The sequence below is a fragment of the Pipra filicauda genome, unplaced genomic scaffold (assembly GCF_003945595.2).
Source record: "Pipra filicauda isolate LSUMZ 115617 unplaced genomic scaffold, ASM394559v2 scaffold269_size1075953_pilon, whole genome shotgun sequence".
Classification (NCBI taxonomy): Eukaryota; Metazoa; Chordata; class Aves; order Passeriformes; family Pipridae; genus Pipra; species Pipra filicauda.
Window position 1 is genome coordinate 827,540 of NW_024104386.1, and position 19,226 is coordinate 846,765.

Sequence of the window (19,226 nt, forward strand, 5' to 3'; positions counted from 1 at the left end):
CATCCATGGACAATAAAAATTACCCAAATGACCAGCTCAGATGTACATATCTAACTCTTAAATGCCTAAATTAGGTTAGCAGAATATCCCAAAATTTCCAAGGACCCCTAATCCTAAATACACCTCTCCAGAAGCCAAAGCAAGTGTACCAGCATCTGCCCAGTCCCTCTCCCTCTGGCATTGCTCACCTTGGACCTTCAGCTGTGCTGCCGACGTGTGCTCCCCGACTTTGAAGCTGATGGACCCGCAGTCTTCCAGGGTCACCTTCCTCAGGATCAGACTGTGACGTGTCCCCTGGACTCTGATCTCATTCATCTCGTTGGATTGCAGGGGCACATCCCCCAGGAACCACTTGGCATCCTGGGTTGTTTCCCGGGACAGCCTGCACTCGAACACCGCGTCCTCCCCTTCGTACGAGGTCACGTCCTTCAGCATCTCCACTATGGTCACTGCTGGTTCTTTATGGAAAGGTCAACAGAGTTTGGTATCTACTTTCAAGTGATGCTTCCTGGGTTAAATATTTAGTTCTGCTCTTCTTTGACAGGACTATGCTATTGTTATTTGAAGCCCTAAGTGCTAAATCTGGTGGTGTTCAGCCTGGAGAAGAGAAGGCTCTGAGGAGACCTCATTGCCTTCTAAGACCTTAAGGGGGCTCATGAAAAGGAGGGAGAGGGACTTTTTATATGGGCAGGTAGTGACAGGACAAGGGGCAATGGTTTTAAACCAAAAGAGGACAGGTTTAGATTAGATGTTAGAAAGAAATTCTTCCCTGTGAGGGTGGGGAGGCCCTGGCACAGGTTGCCCAGAGAAGCTGTGGCTGCCCCATTCATGGAAGTGTTCAAGGAAAGGCTGGATGGGGCCCTGAGCAACCTGATCTAGTGGGTGCCATCCCTGACCATTGCAGGGGTGTTGGAATTAAATGTTCTTCAAGGTTCCTTCCAACCCAAACCATTCTGTGGCTCTATGGTTCTAAATTCATGGAAATGTAGGTACACAGGCATTGTAGTAATATGTTACAACCTTCCAGATCCATGATTTATGTATGTGTGCATATATATTATGCACATATAGTCTAAAAAGTATGCATTTTATACTGTATTATGCATATAATAAATATATAAGGACCCTGAGATTAGCTCAGTTGGTCAGAGCATGGTGCTAATAACATCAAGGTCATGCATTTGATCCCTCTATGAGCCATTCACTTAAGAGCTGGACTCTGTGATCCTTGTGGGTCCCTTCCAACTCAGAATATTCTCTGATTCTGGGGTAACAAATGCATAACATATATATTTATAATTCAATCTATATATTGGGAAAGCATTGTCAACAAATTTCAGTGGGTGCCATTATCATAATCAGTGACTAAAGACCCATTTCTGGTTCCCCAGAGATAACTGACCCAGTTCTTATCCCTCTGAAATCACTCATCTCTGACATCCCCACGATTCAGTTCGGGCACAGGACAACGTTTAGCTGCCAGATTATTAAATACACACGCCCCTGCTGTGACACCAAGCTCTGCTCAGCTCTCCCACACCCAAAGCCCCACCTTTCAGGTGCACCACAGCCGTGGTTTGCTGGTCCCCTGTGTCACAGGTGTATTCCCCAGCATCAGCTCCGCTCAGGTTGTGGATGGTCAGCTCAGCCACGGGCCCGGCCTGACGCATCTTGTATTTGTCGCTTGGTCTCAGCACAGTCCCGCCCTTCTTCCACTGCACTGTGGTGTTTGATCTCGACACCTCACAGCTCAAAGTGATGGTGCCACCTTCTTCAGCCTGTTGGTTCTGCAGTGGTTGCGTGAAGGTTACAGGCAAAGCTGAACCAGGAGAAATAAGAGGGAAAAAAAATTATGTTTCAATGGCTGTGTCACTAAGTCTTGTGTTAAATGAAACTCTGGTGCCATTCCAAATTTGGTTCAAACTCAATTCCAAAATTACTGCAAAACTGAAACAAGAAATGACAGAAAGTGGTGGGTTTCCAGGAGCTCTAAGCACTCTGCACTCCTGGAGAGTCACTGGACACTGCACACACCAAGCACCTCTAGGATTATGCTCCTTCTTACACTGGAATGGTCATGGATACAGAGTCTTGAGAATCTAAGTGCATGTCTCTCCAGATGGGTACTAAAGCCCAAACTCCTGGTCTAAGTTCTTGGGTATCTGGGAGAAACATCTTTATGTAATGCCCCTTGTTTGAAAACTGGACCCAGCAGAGAAATGAACCCTGGAAGCCTCTGCACTGATGTTGTCACTGATGGGTCACGACGGAGTTTTGATGGGTTGATTTATGATGTCCCACATGTTTAGCTCCTTGAGTACAGTTGCCTGGAATTACCTCAGTGGCTCCACATTTACGAGTTGTTATTTACAAGGGGAGGAGGTTGGGCTCCAGGAATCAGAGGGAATTCACAGGAACTGGGTGTATGACACTTATAAAAGGAGAGAGATCTGAAGGTCCCTGCAGGTGATGTAGGAATGGATGGTGTATTTTGTGAGATGTATGGGGAACAACTGGATCAAGGCTGGAGGGTGACTGTAGAGCCTTCCTCAGCCTCCTGGGTTTGGAATTTTTTTCAAGGAGTGCTGGAGTGGCTGAAGCCACACACAGAGACACAAACAGGCAACCACCACCAGAGGATCTGCTCAGAGCACTGATATTCTGGTCTCACCAAATCCTGGCTTTAGTGTGATAGCAGGCAGGTGAGTGTCATTAACAGGAGAATCCTCAAGGGATATTGCAAAAGACAGTAATTCACAATAGCACTCTGGATCCTCTTTGCTTCTGCTGATCTGGTATCTCAGAAAAGTCACCTCAGTGCTGTATTTATATCTGATTAGATTTCGAAAAACTGATATATTGCCACATCACACCTATTTTCAGACCCTTGGCACTAGAAATGCTGCTTGTCAACTGGAGTTGAGTGTCCAAGTTGGAACACTTTCATGCTTGAGCATCATTTTCTGAGATAGAACTACAGCTCAAGGGATGCTGAGACATCAAAAATGGTCTTATTCTAATTTTAGCTCCAGCCTTGGTTTTCTGAGTGACCAGAAAGAGGCCCTTGGGTCTCAGATTGTGGAAGTAGTTACTGCACTTTGGGTCCCTCCGTTTTCTTTGCTCAGGGCACCACAGGACTTAACCAAAAGCAAAAGGTCTCAGCTGCTTTATGCCAGCAAAGGACATCTGAAGTCAAGGAGAGTCGATAGAACCCTCTTGGTGGAGCCAAACTGAGGAAGTGGAGCAAGTTTCTCATCTTAAAACAACCTACCTTTAACAGTTACAGTGGCTGTCGTTTGTTCGTTTCCATTATCACAGGTGTATTTGCCAGAGTCTTCCGCATTTAAGTGAAAAATCTTTAAGGTGTGGACTGTTCCTTCCTGCCTGATTTCATACTTGGAGCTCGGGGAGATCACCTGAGTGCCCTTCTTCCACTTCACCTGAGCGTTGGGCTGGGAGACCTGGCACCTGAGCACGGCTGTGTCTTCCTCCTGCAGTTCCAGGCTCTGCAGTTTCTCCTTAAATACTGGAGGTGGCACTGAAATTACAAACACAGCAAAGGCATTTCCAGGCGTCTTTGTCTCTTTTCCCTGTGGTGTTAAAGCCACAGCTGAATGGTTAAGCATTATTAAAAAAAACAAAACAAAACAAAACAAAACTTCAATTTCTACTGAGGGGTTAAAACAAGCTTCAAAGAGAAGGATGTTGGGTGGAGAATTTCTCCAAATAAATAATGTTTGGAGAAAGAAAGACACCAAAGAAGGAAAAAAAAGGTCTGAGCAACCTGATCTGTTGAAGATGTCCCTGCTCAATGCAGGAGGGTTGGGCTAGATGACCTTTAAAGGTCCCTTCAAACCCAAATCATTCTATGTTTCTAAAAGGGAGAATGGAAGCAGTGAAAATTCCAGGTTTTTCAATCCAACTACTGAGGTCAACATAGGAATTTCTTTAGGAACCAGCTAGCTTCAGGACCCTGGTGACATATTCACTGTCTATCCATGGTGATTGCAGCCTATGAGACCACACCAGTACATCACGTGTGCTCTGAAGCACTAACATGACCTGAAAAGGGGTGAATTATGGACGTGGATTTACTGTCAGCATAAGCAAAACATCAGCTGTCCTCACTGATCCTGTCCCACCCCACACAGAGCCTTTACCTTTCACCGTGAGCTCTGCCGTGGACGTGTGACATCCCACCCGGAAGGTGACGGTGCCAATGTCCTGCTCAGTCACCTTCCTCAGGGTCAGGGTGTGAACCTTCCCTTTTTCCACCGAGATCTCGTTCATCTCGTTGTTTTGCAGGGCGACATCCTGCAGCTTCCATTCCACATCCCTGGCGTTCTCGTGGGAAACCTGGCACCGGAACGTGACGTCGTCCCCCTCGAACACCTCCGTGTCCTTCAGGCCGCTCACGATGGTCACGTCGGGCTCTGCAAAGAGTCGGGAGCGGGGAATGGAAGGGAAAACACGGATCAGATCATCGAATCGTTAATGAAACAGGTTATAGGGGACTTATGGAGGTCACTTGGTGCAATCACTGCTCAAGGCAGGGCCGGCTTTTACAGCAGGCTGCTCAGCATCTTGTCCAGCTGAGCTTCAAGTATCTCCAAGGATGGAAACAGCACAGCCTCTCAAATCACATCCCAAATTCCGCTTTCAGTGTACTTGGTAAAAGGGCAATTAACTTTCAAATAGTGGTTTTATCACTTGTCCTTTCTCAGAGATACATTACATATTGATTTTTTAATTTAATGTTTGATACTCTAACTGCGTGAACAAGGCATGAATGCCAGATGCCAAAATGAGGGTTTTGAAATTTGTTACACTTGAACTTAGATATCTTCACTAAGTAACATTAAAACCTGATCCTTTTTATCATTTTTTGCAAACAGAATTGCATTTACTCCATGCTGATGCTCCAAATGTCTTGAGGAGCTGGTTGGCTTTGTCCTCTCAGCAGGACTCATTGGATTAATGTGAGCGCAGTTGGCTTGAGTCCTGCTTCTAGGCCAGCTGAACTCCTGCAGATCTGTGCAAAGATCACACAGACAGCCCCCCAACATACCCCCAAATCTACATGTACCCCAAATCTGCTGGGGAATACCAAAGGAATCATAGAATCCTTAAGGTTGGAAAACACCTCTAAGATTGTCGAACCCAACCATCAAAAAAAGCAGTGAAATCTTCACGTGAGCAAACACAGCAGATATTCCTACAACTGAGGTCACCATCTGCACGACAAATGGTACAGCTGGGTGTAATGTGCAGAGGATCTCCAACATGGAGCAGCCTGTAGAGATGCTGGCAGTGTTTGTTCCACACTAGTGGCCCAAGCTCTGTGATGGCATTGAGGCCAGATGCAGCTGCCGTGTGACTGGAAGCTGGGGATGGACCATCTGTTCGCCCCCCTGCATATGATGTCAAGCAAATATTTCAAGCTACGAGTCACAAATCACAGCTGCTTCATCCTCCCCTGTCCACCACGTCAATCTTTGCTTTGGCGCATCCACTGAGCACCAGATTTTTTTTTAGGACACCCTTTCTCTGCTCTGCGTTCCTCACAGTAAAAATGATGACGTGGTGAAACCTCAGTCTCCTCAAGCGAAAACCTCCTCGCCCCAACAAACAGCTCTTGCCTTTCACTGTCAGTTTGGCAGAGGTCATCTCATCTCCAGCCTTGCAGGAATATTCCCCGGCATCTCCAGGCTCCAGGCGGTGAACGCGGAGCTCCCGGAGGGTCCCGTCCTGCCACATCTCGTACTTGGAGCTGGGGTGCAGGACAGCTCCGTCCTTCCTCCACTCCACCTCTGCCTTGCTGATGGAGATCTCGCAGCGCAGCCTGGCTGTCCCCCCCACTTCCACCTCTTCGTTCTTCAGCTGCTGCCTCAGCCGGGGTTTGGTGGCTGCAAAGTGAGGAAGAAATAAATAATACGGGATCTGTTCCCTGGAATGCAACAGCTCAGCACAAGCGCCCGGGCTCTGATGCTGCGGGGCAATTTTGCATTAAGGGGTTATATGATAATAAACCCACCTTTTTTGCCTACAAAGAGACTTATATTGTGTACACCCAAACAAAGAGAGGATCAGAAACTTCCCAGATATGTTTCCCTTAAAGTCAAGGGCATCCACATCAAACCTTTTAAGCACCTGTTCTGGAGATTGAAAACTTACACACGCAGAAAGATTTTGACTAAGCAAAACCTGGTACTTTCTGATTAAAACAGGCATAAATTTCTTCATTTTTATAGAAAGACTCATGATTTCCAACACCTAAATGATGTAAAGCTTTAAACTCCTTTCTGGTTTCTCAGTTATCTTTTCAAGACCCTGGACCAGCACCAGTGAGTCTTTCCAGATGGTGCACAAATGGACATTTAATCAAGAGGACATGAATCTGCTCAGACAACGGGTGGAAACTAGAAGGGAATATCCTGTGTGTGTGTGTGTGTGTGTGAGCAGCTGGGGAAACTGGAATCTCAGTGCTTGTGGTTCCTCTGTCTAAACACTGCTGTGAGACATGGAAAGCAGTCACAGGCTCTCTCACTCAGAGCTGACCCTGTGGCTGCTTCGTGGGTCAGGTTCAGCCAGAGGATGTAGTTTGAAAGGCTGTGGTTTAGATCAAAGCTACAAGTTCCACCCAACTGTTTGGGATGACCACAAACGTTTCACAGATGGTGCTGGGATGGCCCTGCCTGAGCAGGGAGGTTGGACCAAATGACCTGCTGTGGTCCCTCCTAACTTTAGCCATGCTGTAATTCTGTGATCAATCACAGTCATCATTCCTGGTTTAGTTAAACACAGCATTCTCAGGGTTTTCATGGGAAGATTAAATATAGTTAAACTTAAAATGCTTTTTTAAACGATGCGTGATTTGTTTTTGATTCAAGTGAGCCAGGAATGAATGAAAAGTGCTAGAAATAAAGATCTATTAGAATATAAAGGTCCCTACAGAGTTTCTTGCTTTTGTCACGTCAGAGAAAGGTGTCAGTGCACTGCACACTGTGCTTTACAGGCTGAAATAGGAACCCTGTCCCACAAGATCCACTTCTCTGTACTCTGTTTATGTCTGGACAGCAGTTTTCCTCAATCTCTTAACTTTTAGAAGGATTCATATTCACCAGTAAATTAAATAACACCATTCACACATTGCCACAAATGCCTTCTCTCCTCTGTTCCAGTCTGATGCAACGCTAACCATGCACTCTGAGGACTGCAGTGCTCTGCTGGTCTCCCGTGTCACACGTGTAATCAGAAGCATCCTCTGGCTCCACACTGTGAATCACAAGTTCAGCCGTGCAACCACTTAATTTAATGTCATATTTGGCACACGGGAAGAGTTCCATGGTGCCTTTCCTCCACTCCACTGCTGCGTTATCCTTCGTCAGCTCACACTGGAATTTCACCGCAGCTCCTTCTTCTGCCTCCTCATCTTTGAGCTGCTTTTTGAAAAGAACTGGCAGAGCTAAAGGAGACAAAAAAAGAAGCTTTTATTGAAACCTGAGTAAAGTCCTCGTTGACACAGACTGACACTCCAGAGAAGATACTCTGCTTTTCAAGTGAGACATTCCTGGGCAGGATCCATGTTTTCTAATTTGCCTGGAGCTACTAGATCTTGTTACATCAGAAGAACCCATAACATTTATTGCCTTTATTTCCTTTGTTTCTTGACTCAAATCCTTCCCAGGGTTGAATTCTTTGAGTGAATTTATCCTTCAGTTGGTCTAACAGTGATCTCAAGAGCTAGAAATTCAAAATTCCATGAGCAGCCTTGACAGATCAGGAAGGTCTTTGCCTGTCTTCTTACAGGATTTGGAAGAAAATACTTTTTAAAAATATTTAAACAACGTGTCAAGTGAAATATGCAGATGTTATGTTAAATTATTGTTCTTTCTTTAATTTCTTGTTGGCCACAGAGCTGGAAAATATTTCTTTATTAGAACCCAAAACTCAAATGCAGCACCGGAAGAACAAAGTATCATCCTCTTCCATTCTCATTAGAACAAAATAAAATCTCAGTATATCAGATGAAAAAGAAAATATTTATAGAGAAGAAGAATAATGTACTTAAAATATTCACACTGAAACTGCTGCTTTGCACGTTGGATGGGATCTGCTGCTTTAGGAGTCAGCTCAGCCCACGTACCTTTCACATTTAAAGCTGCCTTGGTTTCCTCATCCCCAGTGTCACAGCTGTACTCTCCTGTATCTTCTAATTTGAGGTTATGTATCAAGAGCTCTACCAGGCATTCCCTCTGCCTCATTTCATATTTCTGGCTGGGCTGCAGCCCCACTCCTCCTTTCCTCCACTCCACAGCAGCTTTGGGTTTTGACAGCTCACAGCAGAACGTGGCTGTGCTTCCCTCCTCGGATTCCTGATTCTGCAGGGCTTGCTTAAAGGTGACAGGCAGTGCTGCAAAATTTGAGAGGGAAACGTTTCAAGAGTGTTTTAGCCCAAGAAGGACACAATTCTACCATCATTCTTCAGAAATGATTCCATAATCCTTGGGCTGCAACTCCCTGTCTCGGCAGCATCTTTCTTGAACCATTGTGTGAACCAAGAGCTGAGGACTGGAGGTGAAGTGAGGAAAGATCTGATTTTAGAGAGTGGTTTGTGGCCTGGTTTGTGGTCTGAAGGAGCCAGACTTTCCCATGGAAGTGTCTCCATGTCAACTACAGGTGCTTTAGGCAAAGATCCCTGGGACACGCTCTCTCTCACACAAACCCTTGTTCCTTAAGAGAGGTCTCTGAGTTTGCAATACTAAGCAAAGAGTATTTTTTCTCCCAAATAGAGCTTGTATAAACATATAGTGATCAAACTGGTATTCAAAACACATTAACTGATAAATGGGAGAGGAAATTCAGATTTCAGGCAAGGTCTTGCTCTAAATGGTAGAAGAAGGGGTGGAGGAACGTTTACACCTGAAGTTCAAAGCCTTCACTAATAATAGAGCACAGTCATCTGTCAGAGAAATCCTTTATCCCCTAACTGTTGCCTCTCTTATCATCCCTTATGCCATTCCCATACCCAGACACACTCCCTGCACTCAGGGGAGGAGAGTTCAGCATATTTTGACATCATGACAATGTCCAAGGCCAGGTTGGACAGGGCTCTGAGCAACCTGGGCTAGTGGAAGGTGTCCCTGCCCATGTCAAGGGGTTAGAATGAGATGATCTTTGAGGTCCCTTCCAACCCAAGCCATTCTATGATTCTAATAAGCTTTGATGCTCATTAATCACTCAAGATACTGCAAGAACAACCTTTCTAACCTGACCATTTGTCGTGCCAAAGAAGAACATTTATTCTGGCAGGGACCAGCAGCAAAGCAAGTAGAGAACACCAAGAGAACCTCCTTCCACTCCACATTTGTTGAGCCAAGGGTCAACACTGTGCCTACCATGTACAGTCACCACAGCTGTTGTCTGCTGGTGTCCAGAGTCACAGGTGTATATTCCTGAATCATCCAGTTCTAGGTCAGAAATGGCCAGTTCAGCGGTGCAGCCCTGCTGCTTCATCTCGTATTTCAAACCAGGGTAGAGGGTGATATCCCCTTTCCTCCACTCCACTGGAGCCTTGGCTTTGGTCAGCTCACACCTCAGTGTGGCTGTGCCACCTTCCTCTGCCTCGGTGTCCTGGAGCTCTTGCTTAAAAAGTGCTGGTAGGGCTATAAAATAGAAAAAATGATTTGCAACATTCCGCAGCTGGGGCTTGGGAAAGAGGGAGTTGAAAGAAAATGAAAGCACCAAAAGAGCTTGTTTTGCTGATATCTCTAAACCTCCATATCCTACACTCAAAGGACAAGGCTATTTCCCCAGAGATGAAATAGGAACATCTACAGAACAAGAAGAGATGGATTTCAAGAAGTTACATTTTGCCATGAAGTGTACGGAAGCTTAATCTAATCTGTGATCTAAAAATGGCACAGTCGTTTTCCTACTCCAAAAGTAGCCAACACGTTGCCCTGATCACTGAAGGTGTTCTGAAGGTCAGCGGGGAGTTGTAAGAGCTCAGACTCCCTCTTAAGGCAGGGAATTTTAGGAGTTCATATTCCCTCTTAAAGCAGGGAATTTTGAGAGATCAGACTCCCTCTAAGGGCAGGGAATTGCAAGAGTTCAAATTCCCTCTTAAGGCAGGGAATTTTAGGAGTTCAAATTCCCTCTTAAGGCAGGGAATTTTAGGAGTTCAAATTCCCTCTTAAGGCAGGGAGTTTTAGGAGTTCTAATTCCCTCTTAAGGCAGGCCACTTGCAGGAGAGATTATGATTATCCTGACAGTAACATGCTGAAAAATGCACTGTTTTGCATCGCAGTTCCCATTTTCTGCCTGTCCCTGAGACTGTACAAAACCACGCTGTCCTGCACACCTCACGATTTGCAATCAGGTCTTTTCCTTCAGCAACACTAAACCACCGTTCTTATTTTTAATTTCAGAAAACCTTGTAACTTCTTTCCTTTGTTTTTACCGTTGACTGTCAGAGTGGCAGTTGTCTGCTGGTCTCCACACACACAGGTGTAATCTCCAGCATCCTCCACTTCCAGCTCACGGATAATCAGCTTTGCAACAGCACCTTCTTGATTCATTTTATACTTGCTGCTTGCCTTAAGCACCTCCTGCCCTTTCTTCCACTCCACCACAGCAGGTTTAGTCAGCTCGCAGTGCAGAGCAGCTGTGCTGTTTTCCACGGCCTCGAGGTCCTTCAGGCCTCTCTTGAATTCTGGAGGCAGTGCTGAAGAGTAAAAGAGTACCACAGAGAGTGTGAATATTCCTTAAAAAGCAAAAGTCCCGTGGGAGAGGATGGATGGATGGATGGATGGTGAAATGCTGAGCCCTGATGCAGGTCAGTGGGACACAACGGAAAATCTCCCCCAACTTCCCTGGACACTGAGAAGGTGAGATGAACCAACACAGTTGAGGGGGACAAACACCAACAGGGAACTCTTATCCCAATTCTGACACAAGGAGGAAGCGCATAAAGTCCAAAGGAACGGGAAAACCCAAGCAAACAGAAAGGGAATGGGAACAGACCATAACAACAGAGGCTTGGGCAGCTCTAAGGCTTGGAGGACCATCCCAAGGGTTACTTTACCATGCACTGTTAAGGCAGCTGTGGTGCTCTTGTCTCCACACACACAGGTATAATCTCCACTGTCATCCAGATCCAAGTCATGAACCACCAGCTCCACAACACGGCCTTCCTGCCTCATGCTGTGCTTCTTGCCCGAGGTGAGGACGTGGTGGCCCTTCTTCCACTGCACAGGGGCAGATGCCTTGCTGAGCTCACACTGAAAAGTGGCCATTCCACCTTCTACTGCTTCCTTGCTGGTCATTTCTTCTTGGAAAAATGGAGGCACAGCTGAAGGATGCAGGTAAAAAGTGTTACAGACTGAGCACCTCTCCAGGGATGGGTGAGGAACTGACAGGGGGGGAAGTTCTGAAAGTTATGGAAGGTCGAGCATCAGCAAAGAAGAGAGGGAAGAGAAGTGAAAATATCCTAGTGGGAATATACATCCTAATCCTTTGGGGTTTATGCTGGTTTCCTACTGGCAAAACTGCCCTGTCCTCAACAACCTGCTTTCTACCAATTTCCATGAGAGAAAAACCAAGAATATCATCTCTGAGCTCCTTAGTTCCCATGTGTTGGTGTCTCCCACACACTTCATATCTTCGTGCTCTCTTATTGAGCTGTTCTACTGTGTTCTGAGTGTTGGCACAGCTCCTCACTCATCCTCATCCCTTCTTCCTTGAGCTATCCTTGAAAAGGTTCATCCAGGACTCAAAGTTTCTTCCTGACCCCAAAGAAAATCTCCAGATGCTGAATCCCAGCCGGTGTTCTTGTCTCAGAACATGTTTTTCCCCACTGAACATCGTTCCTGTAACCCATTGCAAGTCATGTCCTTGAAATAAATGTGGTGACCTTCACATATGTCCCTCTATTAAGTAAGTGGGATGATGGGACATTCCACCTGTTTGACAAGGTTGGATACCTCAGATCTAAAAAACTTAGTGTCCCCAGCAGTGAGACTAAGTTAAAATATCCAAGCTAGAAACCGGGTTTAGCCAGATTTGGCACATTTCCCATCTCCAGCACTCTGAAGCTGAAACACCAGTTTTGTTTGCACAGCGAGTGGTTCTTCCAACAAAACAAGGCTGGCAGGAGATCTACAGCCTTAGAAAATTAGTCTCCCAATGGAAATCTGTGCATTAGGACAGAGGTTATGGGCACAAAGCCCAATATAAGCATAGCTCAGTACAGAAGAAATTGTAACTAACTAATACTTCTTTTTCCCCATATTACTATGGTCAGTATTGAGAATACCAGAAAGGAATGGCAAAGAATAAACAGATTTGTGCTTTGGAGAATAAATGCAGGAAAGGAAAGACCAAAGAATAGTGGGTTTGTGTGTTAGTAAAGGAATGGCAGAAGAGAAAGATGAAAGAGTAGCAGGCATGTGTTTAAGGAAAGGAAAAGACAAGAGGATGGGACAGAGAAGGACAGGCTTGGATTTTCCAGTTGGCACAGCCTGCAGGTGAGGAGGGGCAGGGAATATTTTCAAATGAATGGGAGTTCAGTTAATAAGGTTGAACAAACAGGTGTGTAAAACTGAACAGTTATAGCAGAGGGCAGAGGTTTCCAGTCAGAAAACAGGAGGTCAGGATGGCTTTACCCTGGACTGTCAGGACAGCTGTGCTCCGGTGCTCCCCACACACACAGGTGTAGTCTCCTGCATCCTCCTCAGCTATTTCATGGATCACCAGCTCTGCCTTGGTCCCTTCCTGCCTCATTTTGTATTTCTCGCTCGCTTTGAGCATCCTCTGGTCCTTCCACCACTGCACTGGAGCAGCCTTGGTGAGCTCACAGTGCAGGGCGACTTCTCCACCTTCTCCTGCTTCCTTGTCCTGGAGCTCTTCCTTAAAGAGTGGGGGCAGAGCTGAAGGATGCAACACGGACAGATGGTCAGCAGAAAACCGGAATTAAAATCCCAATTTCTTTTTCACGCTTGAGATTATTTCCCCTCATGCCTTCCTTTCCCCCTCCCCCCCCCCCAGTCTTTTATAGACAGGCTTAGGCATAACCAAGTTTAGAAACTCCAAAAGCATCCTACTTCAAGTGTGATGTGATTTCAGTCACCCTAAGGGGCAGTTCCCTGGGTGTCTGTTGTTATTCATAGTGAAAGAAGAAGACAGAAAGACCCAGATCTGAGATCAACAGCACTCACAAATAACACTGCTGCACACAGGACTATTTTACCCACACAAGTAGCATTTCTTGGAGGCTGATATTGTTATTTTCTGGGTTTTTTTTAAATTAAAATATTATAGCCTCACCTACCTGAAAGCAGTCAGATTTAAAAATAAAACTAGTTCTAGTTTTAAATTGAAGTTTGAAGGGCCATTACATGTAATGAGAATTTCAGATTCTTGCTATTTCCCATTTTGGAATCACAGCCCAAAGACAGAACAACCTACAGGAAGCAACCTTCAGGAAAACTAATTATTGACATTTACCCACAAAAGTGCTTTGTGTAAAGGGGTACACCCCAAATGCCTCAGGAAAAGTCCATGTCTCAGGAAAGCCCAGATCCCTGTTTTTGGAAGAATCTGGAGGGGCAGAACTGAATCTCTGACCAAGTTCCTCAAAGTCAAGGACTGTTATTTCATTAACATGGATATTCATCAATGGGAGGAGAGCAGAGATCAGGTAATGAGGTTATTAACAAAAGGATTTATTTATGGGTTGGTTTATTTAACCCTCACTTCTCCTCTGTCCGGTTCCTGGGCAGGTGCTGACAGACCATACCCGTGTGTTTTGGAGAAAACTGGGGTTGACTGAAGTGAACCACAGGGTTGGAGCTGGAAAACGTAAATATCCAAGAAGAGGGGATTTGGGCAGAAAGAAACATCTTGTTTTCTCTTTTCAAAGGACAAAAAATGACCCCAAAATTAGCCATGAGCGACTCTCTCTCAGCAAGAAATGAGTTATAAATAGAATTAAGAGAAAGGGATAAAAAAAAAAAAAAGACAAGCTACTAACCCAGGGAAGAAACAACTGAACTTCAGAATGATGCCTGTCTCTAGAGTTATTTATCAATTTTAATAAGGTCTTTTTACCATGAACTGTTAAGGTTGCTGTTGTCTTCTGGTCACCACACACACAGGTGTAATCTCCAGCATCTTTTACTTCTAGGTCATGAATGACCAGCTCTGCAGTGGTGCCAGACTGTCTCATTTGATATTTGTCACTTGCTTTCAGCACTTTGGGCCCAATTTTCCACTTCACTGGAGCTTCTTTGGTTAATTCACAACTCAGAGTGACTGATGCTCCTTCCTGGACTTCTTCACTCTTCAGTTCTTCCTTGAAAAGCACTGGCAAGGCTGGGAATGGAAAGTTAATAGCGTGTTTAAACTAAGCCATCAGCATGATGAAGTTCAAATCTGGCCAGATCAGGGGGTTTGGACTTTGAGGCTGAGGTTATTGCTGTGATGATCTGGAAAACTGAATCCAGCAGTGACTGTAAGACAAAGAAGTGCTGAGCTGACAGCTCAAGGTACAACAGGCTGGATGCATTCAAGGTGGAATTTAAAGAATTTATCACAGGGACAGGACAAATCAGTGGTCTAACAGGAGTCTCTTCTAGGTGTTTATTCCCTTAAACCTGCAACACTGGAGTTTGCATGGAGAAACAGCCAAATCCTCAGCTTCCTTTTCAGGAATATCAGACCAAAATTAAACGTCAGGACGAGAAGCTCTCCTTTCCTGCACACAAATTAATCCCTAAGGAAAAGCTGATGGGTGGACACTTCACACAGCCAGAAACAGAGGAACAGAAAGTGGACACTCATCTGCATTTACCATTCACTGCCAGAGACGCCGTGGTGTGCTGGTCTCCACACACACAGGTGTAATCTCCTGCATCCTGCAGCTCCAGGTCACGGATTTCCAGCTCAGCAAGGCCACTCTCCTGCCTCATGATGTGTTTTTCACTTGCCCTGAGCATTTTATTCCCTTTCTTCCACGCCACAGCTGCAGCCTTGGTCAGCTCACAGCGCAGAGTGGCTGTTTGGCTTTCCAGGGCTTGCAGGTCCTTCAGGCCTTCTTTGAAAAGTGCTGGCAGGGCTGAAGGTCACAAAGTGGACAGAGGACGTTAAACATGACACGTGGCACACAGATTACAGGAGGGATGGGGTGGTACAGAGGCAGACAACACTTTAGGGTGAGAGGTTTTCATTCTGGGACATGGGACAAACCAACAGACATGAGGAGAAAAGCAGCCTGGATACAACCAGATCTTACAGAGAGCTTACAAATGTAAAGGAACAATTCAGCCACGACCAATATCAGTGAGCTGACAAAGAAATGCACAGTAATACAGATATTTGTATATGGGTTTTTTTACCATGCACTATCAAGGCAGCTGTTGTCTCCTGCTCTCCACACACACACGTGTATTCTCCAGCGTCTTTCAGCTCCACATCATGGATAAGCAGCTTCATGACTGCGCCCTCCTGCCTCATCTTGTACTTGTCATTGGCTCTGAGCAGAGTGCTGCCCTTTCTCCACTCCACTGGGGCAGCCTTGGTCAGCTCACAGCACAGAGTGGCCCCTTGACCCTCTGTCACCTCCTGGTCCCTCAGGCTCTCCCTGATCCCTGCAGGCAGCACTGAGGATGCAATGGGAAGAGGGTTAAAATGGAGCAGAAAACCAGCCTCCTGCTGAGGGGAAGGAAAGGTGAGGGCGCCAGTGGGGGGCTGTCCTCAGGCTTGATCTCACATCTGCTTTAGGGATCCTAAAACCACTTTGTATATGGAATTGCTGGAAGGTTTTACCCCTAAATCACAAAATTAATCCTCATGACGGCTCAATGCAAAGTCAGACTCACAGGAACTATGCACAGATGACAAGGAACAGGGTGATAAAAGTAATTCAAACTTGTTAACAAGGACATCCAGGTGGAATTGGGCATTACCGTGCACTGCCAAGGCAGCCGTGGACTCCTTGTCCCCACACACACAGGTGTAATCACCAGCATCACTCTCAGCCAGGCTCTGGATCACCAGCTCTGCAGTGACATCCTTCTGCCTCATTTTGTACTTCTCACTAGGTCTGAGCACCGTGTGTCCCTTTCTCCACTCCACCGGGGCGGGTTTGGTCAGCTCGCAGCGCAGAGTCACCGCTGTGCCCTCCTCGGCTTCCTCATCTCTCAGTTCCTCTTTGAAGAGGGCAGGGAGGGCTGAGAAACAGAGCAGCAAATGTTTTCATGACATGCAGTCCTGGGCCACCAAACTAAATGAACCTGGTGTTTCTATCTATCCGTGCCTGGCTGTTGACGTGAGGATCATCCCACGCAAGGAAGATGCTAATTTGTACTGCAGATAAAAAAAAGAGTCTTATCATTTTTTTTAAGTAAATTTTAAGCAAGTTTTCTGATTGGTTTAGAGGTGGATGGAGAATAAACAGCAGGAGTGGGCAAACTTCATGTATGATCAAAACTGTAACTTCCTCAGTATAATTCAGCGTGGAAAATCCATCCATGAAAAAAATAAAGGAAAAATTGATCAGGTTTGAATTGAGGTGTTAAGGATGCCTATAGGCATAACCCAGAGTTAGAACAAGATGAAGAGTAGAGAGATCTCTTCAAAGTGCTTGGGTAGCAATAAAAAGAAAAGGATGATGTCTCCAGTGTGGAGATCTGCCATAACCTTCACACCAGGAAGTTCAGGTGCATCCTAAAACACCATCCCTTTAGGAACAATGAATAGAATAATTCAGAGTGTAAGACTGGATAGTAATGTGCTAATATATACTCTGGGAGCAGCAGGTTGGGACAACACCTGGTAAGTCCTTGGAATGGGGCAGGAACTACATTTGGATATAGAACAGATATGAAGAACAGGAGAGAAGGGTCTCCAATTCATTCTCTGACCAACAAGAAATAAATATTTGAGAATAAGGATGGGGAGGATAATTGTGCAGACATTGATTACGAAGCAGGAAAGCTCATGGATTTTAGGACAGGTAATGATGGAGAAGAACGAAAGAAAATTCTGTGGGTAACAAGAGAACAAGCTCCAATAATTTGAGAATTGTTACTTATGATCGTGCAGATGTCAACTTAAAGGACAAGACAGTTTAAGAGAGTGGAAAACTTCAAACAAACTTCTCAAACAATATTAAGAGCATAATTAGAGAGTAATTCACTCCGAGGATTATCAGAAATAGTCTATCTGAAGCACAAACTTTTCAATGTCCCAAAACTCAAGAGGACTATAAAACACAGGAGGTTTAGATGAGTGCAGAAGAAATACTGCTGAATGTAGAGACAAACCCAGAAAGGGCAGGTTCTCTGAGTGTCTCGAGAAGGTCAAGAGCAGTTCCCCATTCCCAATCTCTGTCACCTCCTGGACAAAAGATCAACATGAAAGAGGGGCTAAAAGTGATCTGCAAAATGATGCTGATATCATGGAATCATAGAATTATTTAGTTTGGAAAAGCCCTCTAAGGTCAGTGAGTCCAACCTTTAACCCAGCACTGCCAAAGCCACCACTAAACCATGTTGGCTTACCTCTCTTTCAGGAATGTAAGTTGATTGTGAGTGACATGAGAAAGCTGAAGAGTTTAGTTCCTTCTTCTTTGATATTAAAGGTAAAGGATAGTGAAGAAAGTAATAGGAATTCTGGCTAGGATAAGAAAAATATGATTAGAGAATATTTAAATAGTCTGACTATTCTTAAGGCACCTTGGGGTGATGAAATTCGTCATGGAAGGCACAGGATCAATGAATATCAGACATCAACATTTACACTGGAGAAATCAAAGAGCATGAATGGATGACATTCCACAAATAAGGAAAAAACCAGAAACTAAGAGGTGAAAAAGGCCTCACACATTGACACGCACACATTTGGTTCTTGCCATGCAAAATGGAGTCTAAACTCCCAGGCAGCCAAGAAAGATCCAGGTGAAGTCAGTGGAGTCAGCAGAGGTATCTGCTGACCACATGTCTGCTAAATAAGGTGAACTGGATGCACCCCTGTCTTCCATGGACTGTGCTGACTGGATCTCCACTGACAAAAATGGGAATTTAGGAATACTCATCAGTCTTGACCTACAAGATGAATCCCCTTCACCTTCTTGGAAAAAAGAGAGAGATGGCAGAGAGAGGATCTGAGGAATCATATCCATCTCAACTTAATTCTTTGAAAAACTTGGATTTGCCAAGAGCTTTTCTCTTCCTGAAGGAGTGGACCAGTGCAATTTTTTCTTGGCATAGATTAAGCTTCACAGACAGAAAGACCCAGTATATGCTGTACATTATTAATTTAGCAAAGCTCTTACTTTAACTCAGGTACAGGTGGAACTACAGAGGGAACGTGCCACTAATTTGAAAACTACAGTCAAAGAATATTCAACTGTGATTTACACTCACAATGAAAGAATGAGTCGAGTTCCTCAGTGCTCTGGAATCCAGTATTATTCAGCATTTTCTTTAGTGACTTGGACAGTGAAATGCAGAGTTGTCATTAATTTTGCAGATGGTCCCAAGGCGGGAAAGAAGAGACGGTGAAAGCACTTGGTCAAAGTGGACTAAGATATAGAAAACCTCAGTGAAGTAGTGGTGGAAAAACAGGCTGCAATTCAGCAAGAGCAGGTGGAAAATATCCTAATTAGGGATGATCAACAACACAAATACAAGGAGGAGAACAACAGGCACGAAGGGATTCGGGATTACAAGAGATCCTGGAAAAAATGCAAGTTGAAAAATGCAACTCTGATGCAAATAAAGAAATCATAATTGGAATATATAAAACGGAGTGTCCCATGCAAGACACAGGAATTCCTTCCATCCTGCTCCCCCTCTGGCAAAGCCTCAGGTGCAGAGCTGCAGTTCTGCTTTCGGCCACCACGCTTCCAGAAAGATGTGGATTAACTGAAAGTGGTCCAGAAAGCAGCAAAGATGAGCTGAAGTCTAGCAAACATGGCCTATGAAGGAAGGCTAAAAGGATTCAAGGTTCTCAGCCCAGAAAGGAGAAGACAAAATGGAGACATGAGGAAAGTTTTCAATCCTGTAAAACAGTTTCAAAAAGAGGAAGTTTCAAAAAAAAAAAAAAAAAAAAAGAAACCCAAGTATTTCTCATTTTTTTATAAAATTTGAAACAGGAAAAATGACAAGCCAGCTCGAGAAAGACTATTGCTGAAATTAAGAAAAACTTTCTGGCTGGAATGATGG

At 44.9% G+C, this 19,226-nt stretch overlaps 1 protein-coding gene across 1 annotated transcript in view; it reads right to left on the reverse strand.

Moving 5' to 3' along the window:
* OBSCN (obscurin, cytoskeletal calmodulin and titin-interacting RhoGEF) overlaps positions 1-19,226 on the reverse strand; it is a 173,325-nt gene that overhangs the window by 82,225 nt on the left and 71,874 nt on the right. The window contains 15 exon segments of the mRNA XM_039382410.1: positions 189-458; positions 1,553-1,819; positions 3,272-3,538; positions 4,161-4,433; positions 5,640-5,906; positions 7,199-7,465; positions 8,147-8,413; positions 9,399-9,665; positions 10,463-10,726; positions 11,087-11,353; positions 12,666-12,929; positions 14,110-14,373; positions 14,852-15,115; positions 15,396-15,659; positions 15,966-16,229. Of these exon segments, the coding sequence (XP_039238344.1) occupies positions 189-458; positions 1,553-1,819; positions 3,272-3,538; positions 4,161-4,433; positions 5,640-5,906; positions 7,199-7,465; positions 8,147-8,413; positions 9,399-9,665; positions 10,463-10,726; positions 11,087-11,353; positions 12,666-12,929; positions 14,110-14,373; positions 14,852-15,115; positions 15,396-15,659; positions 15,966-16,229 (3,996 nt within the window).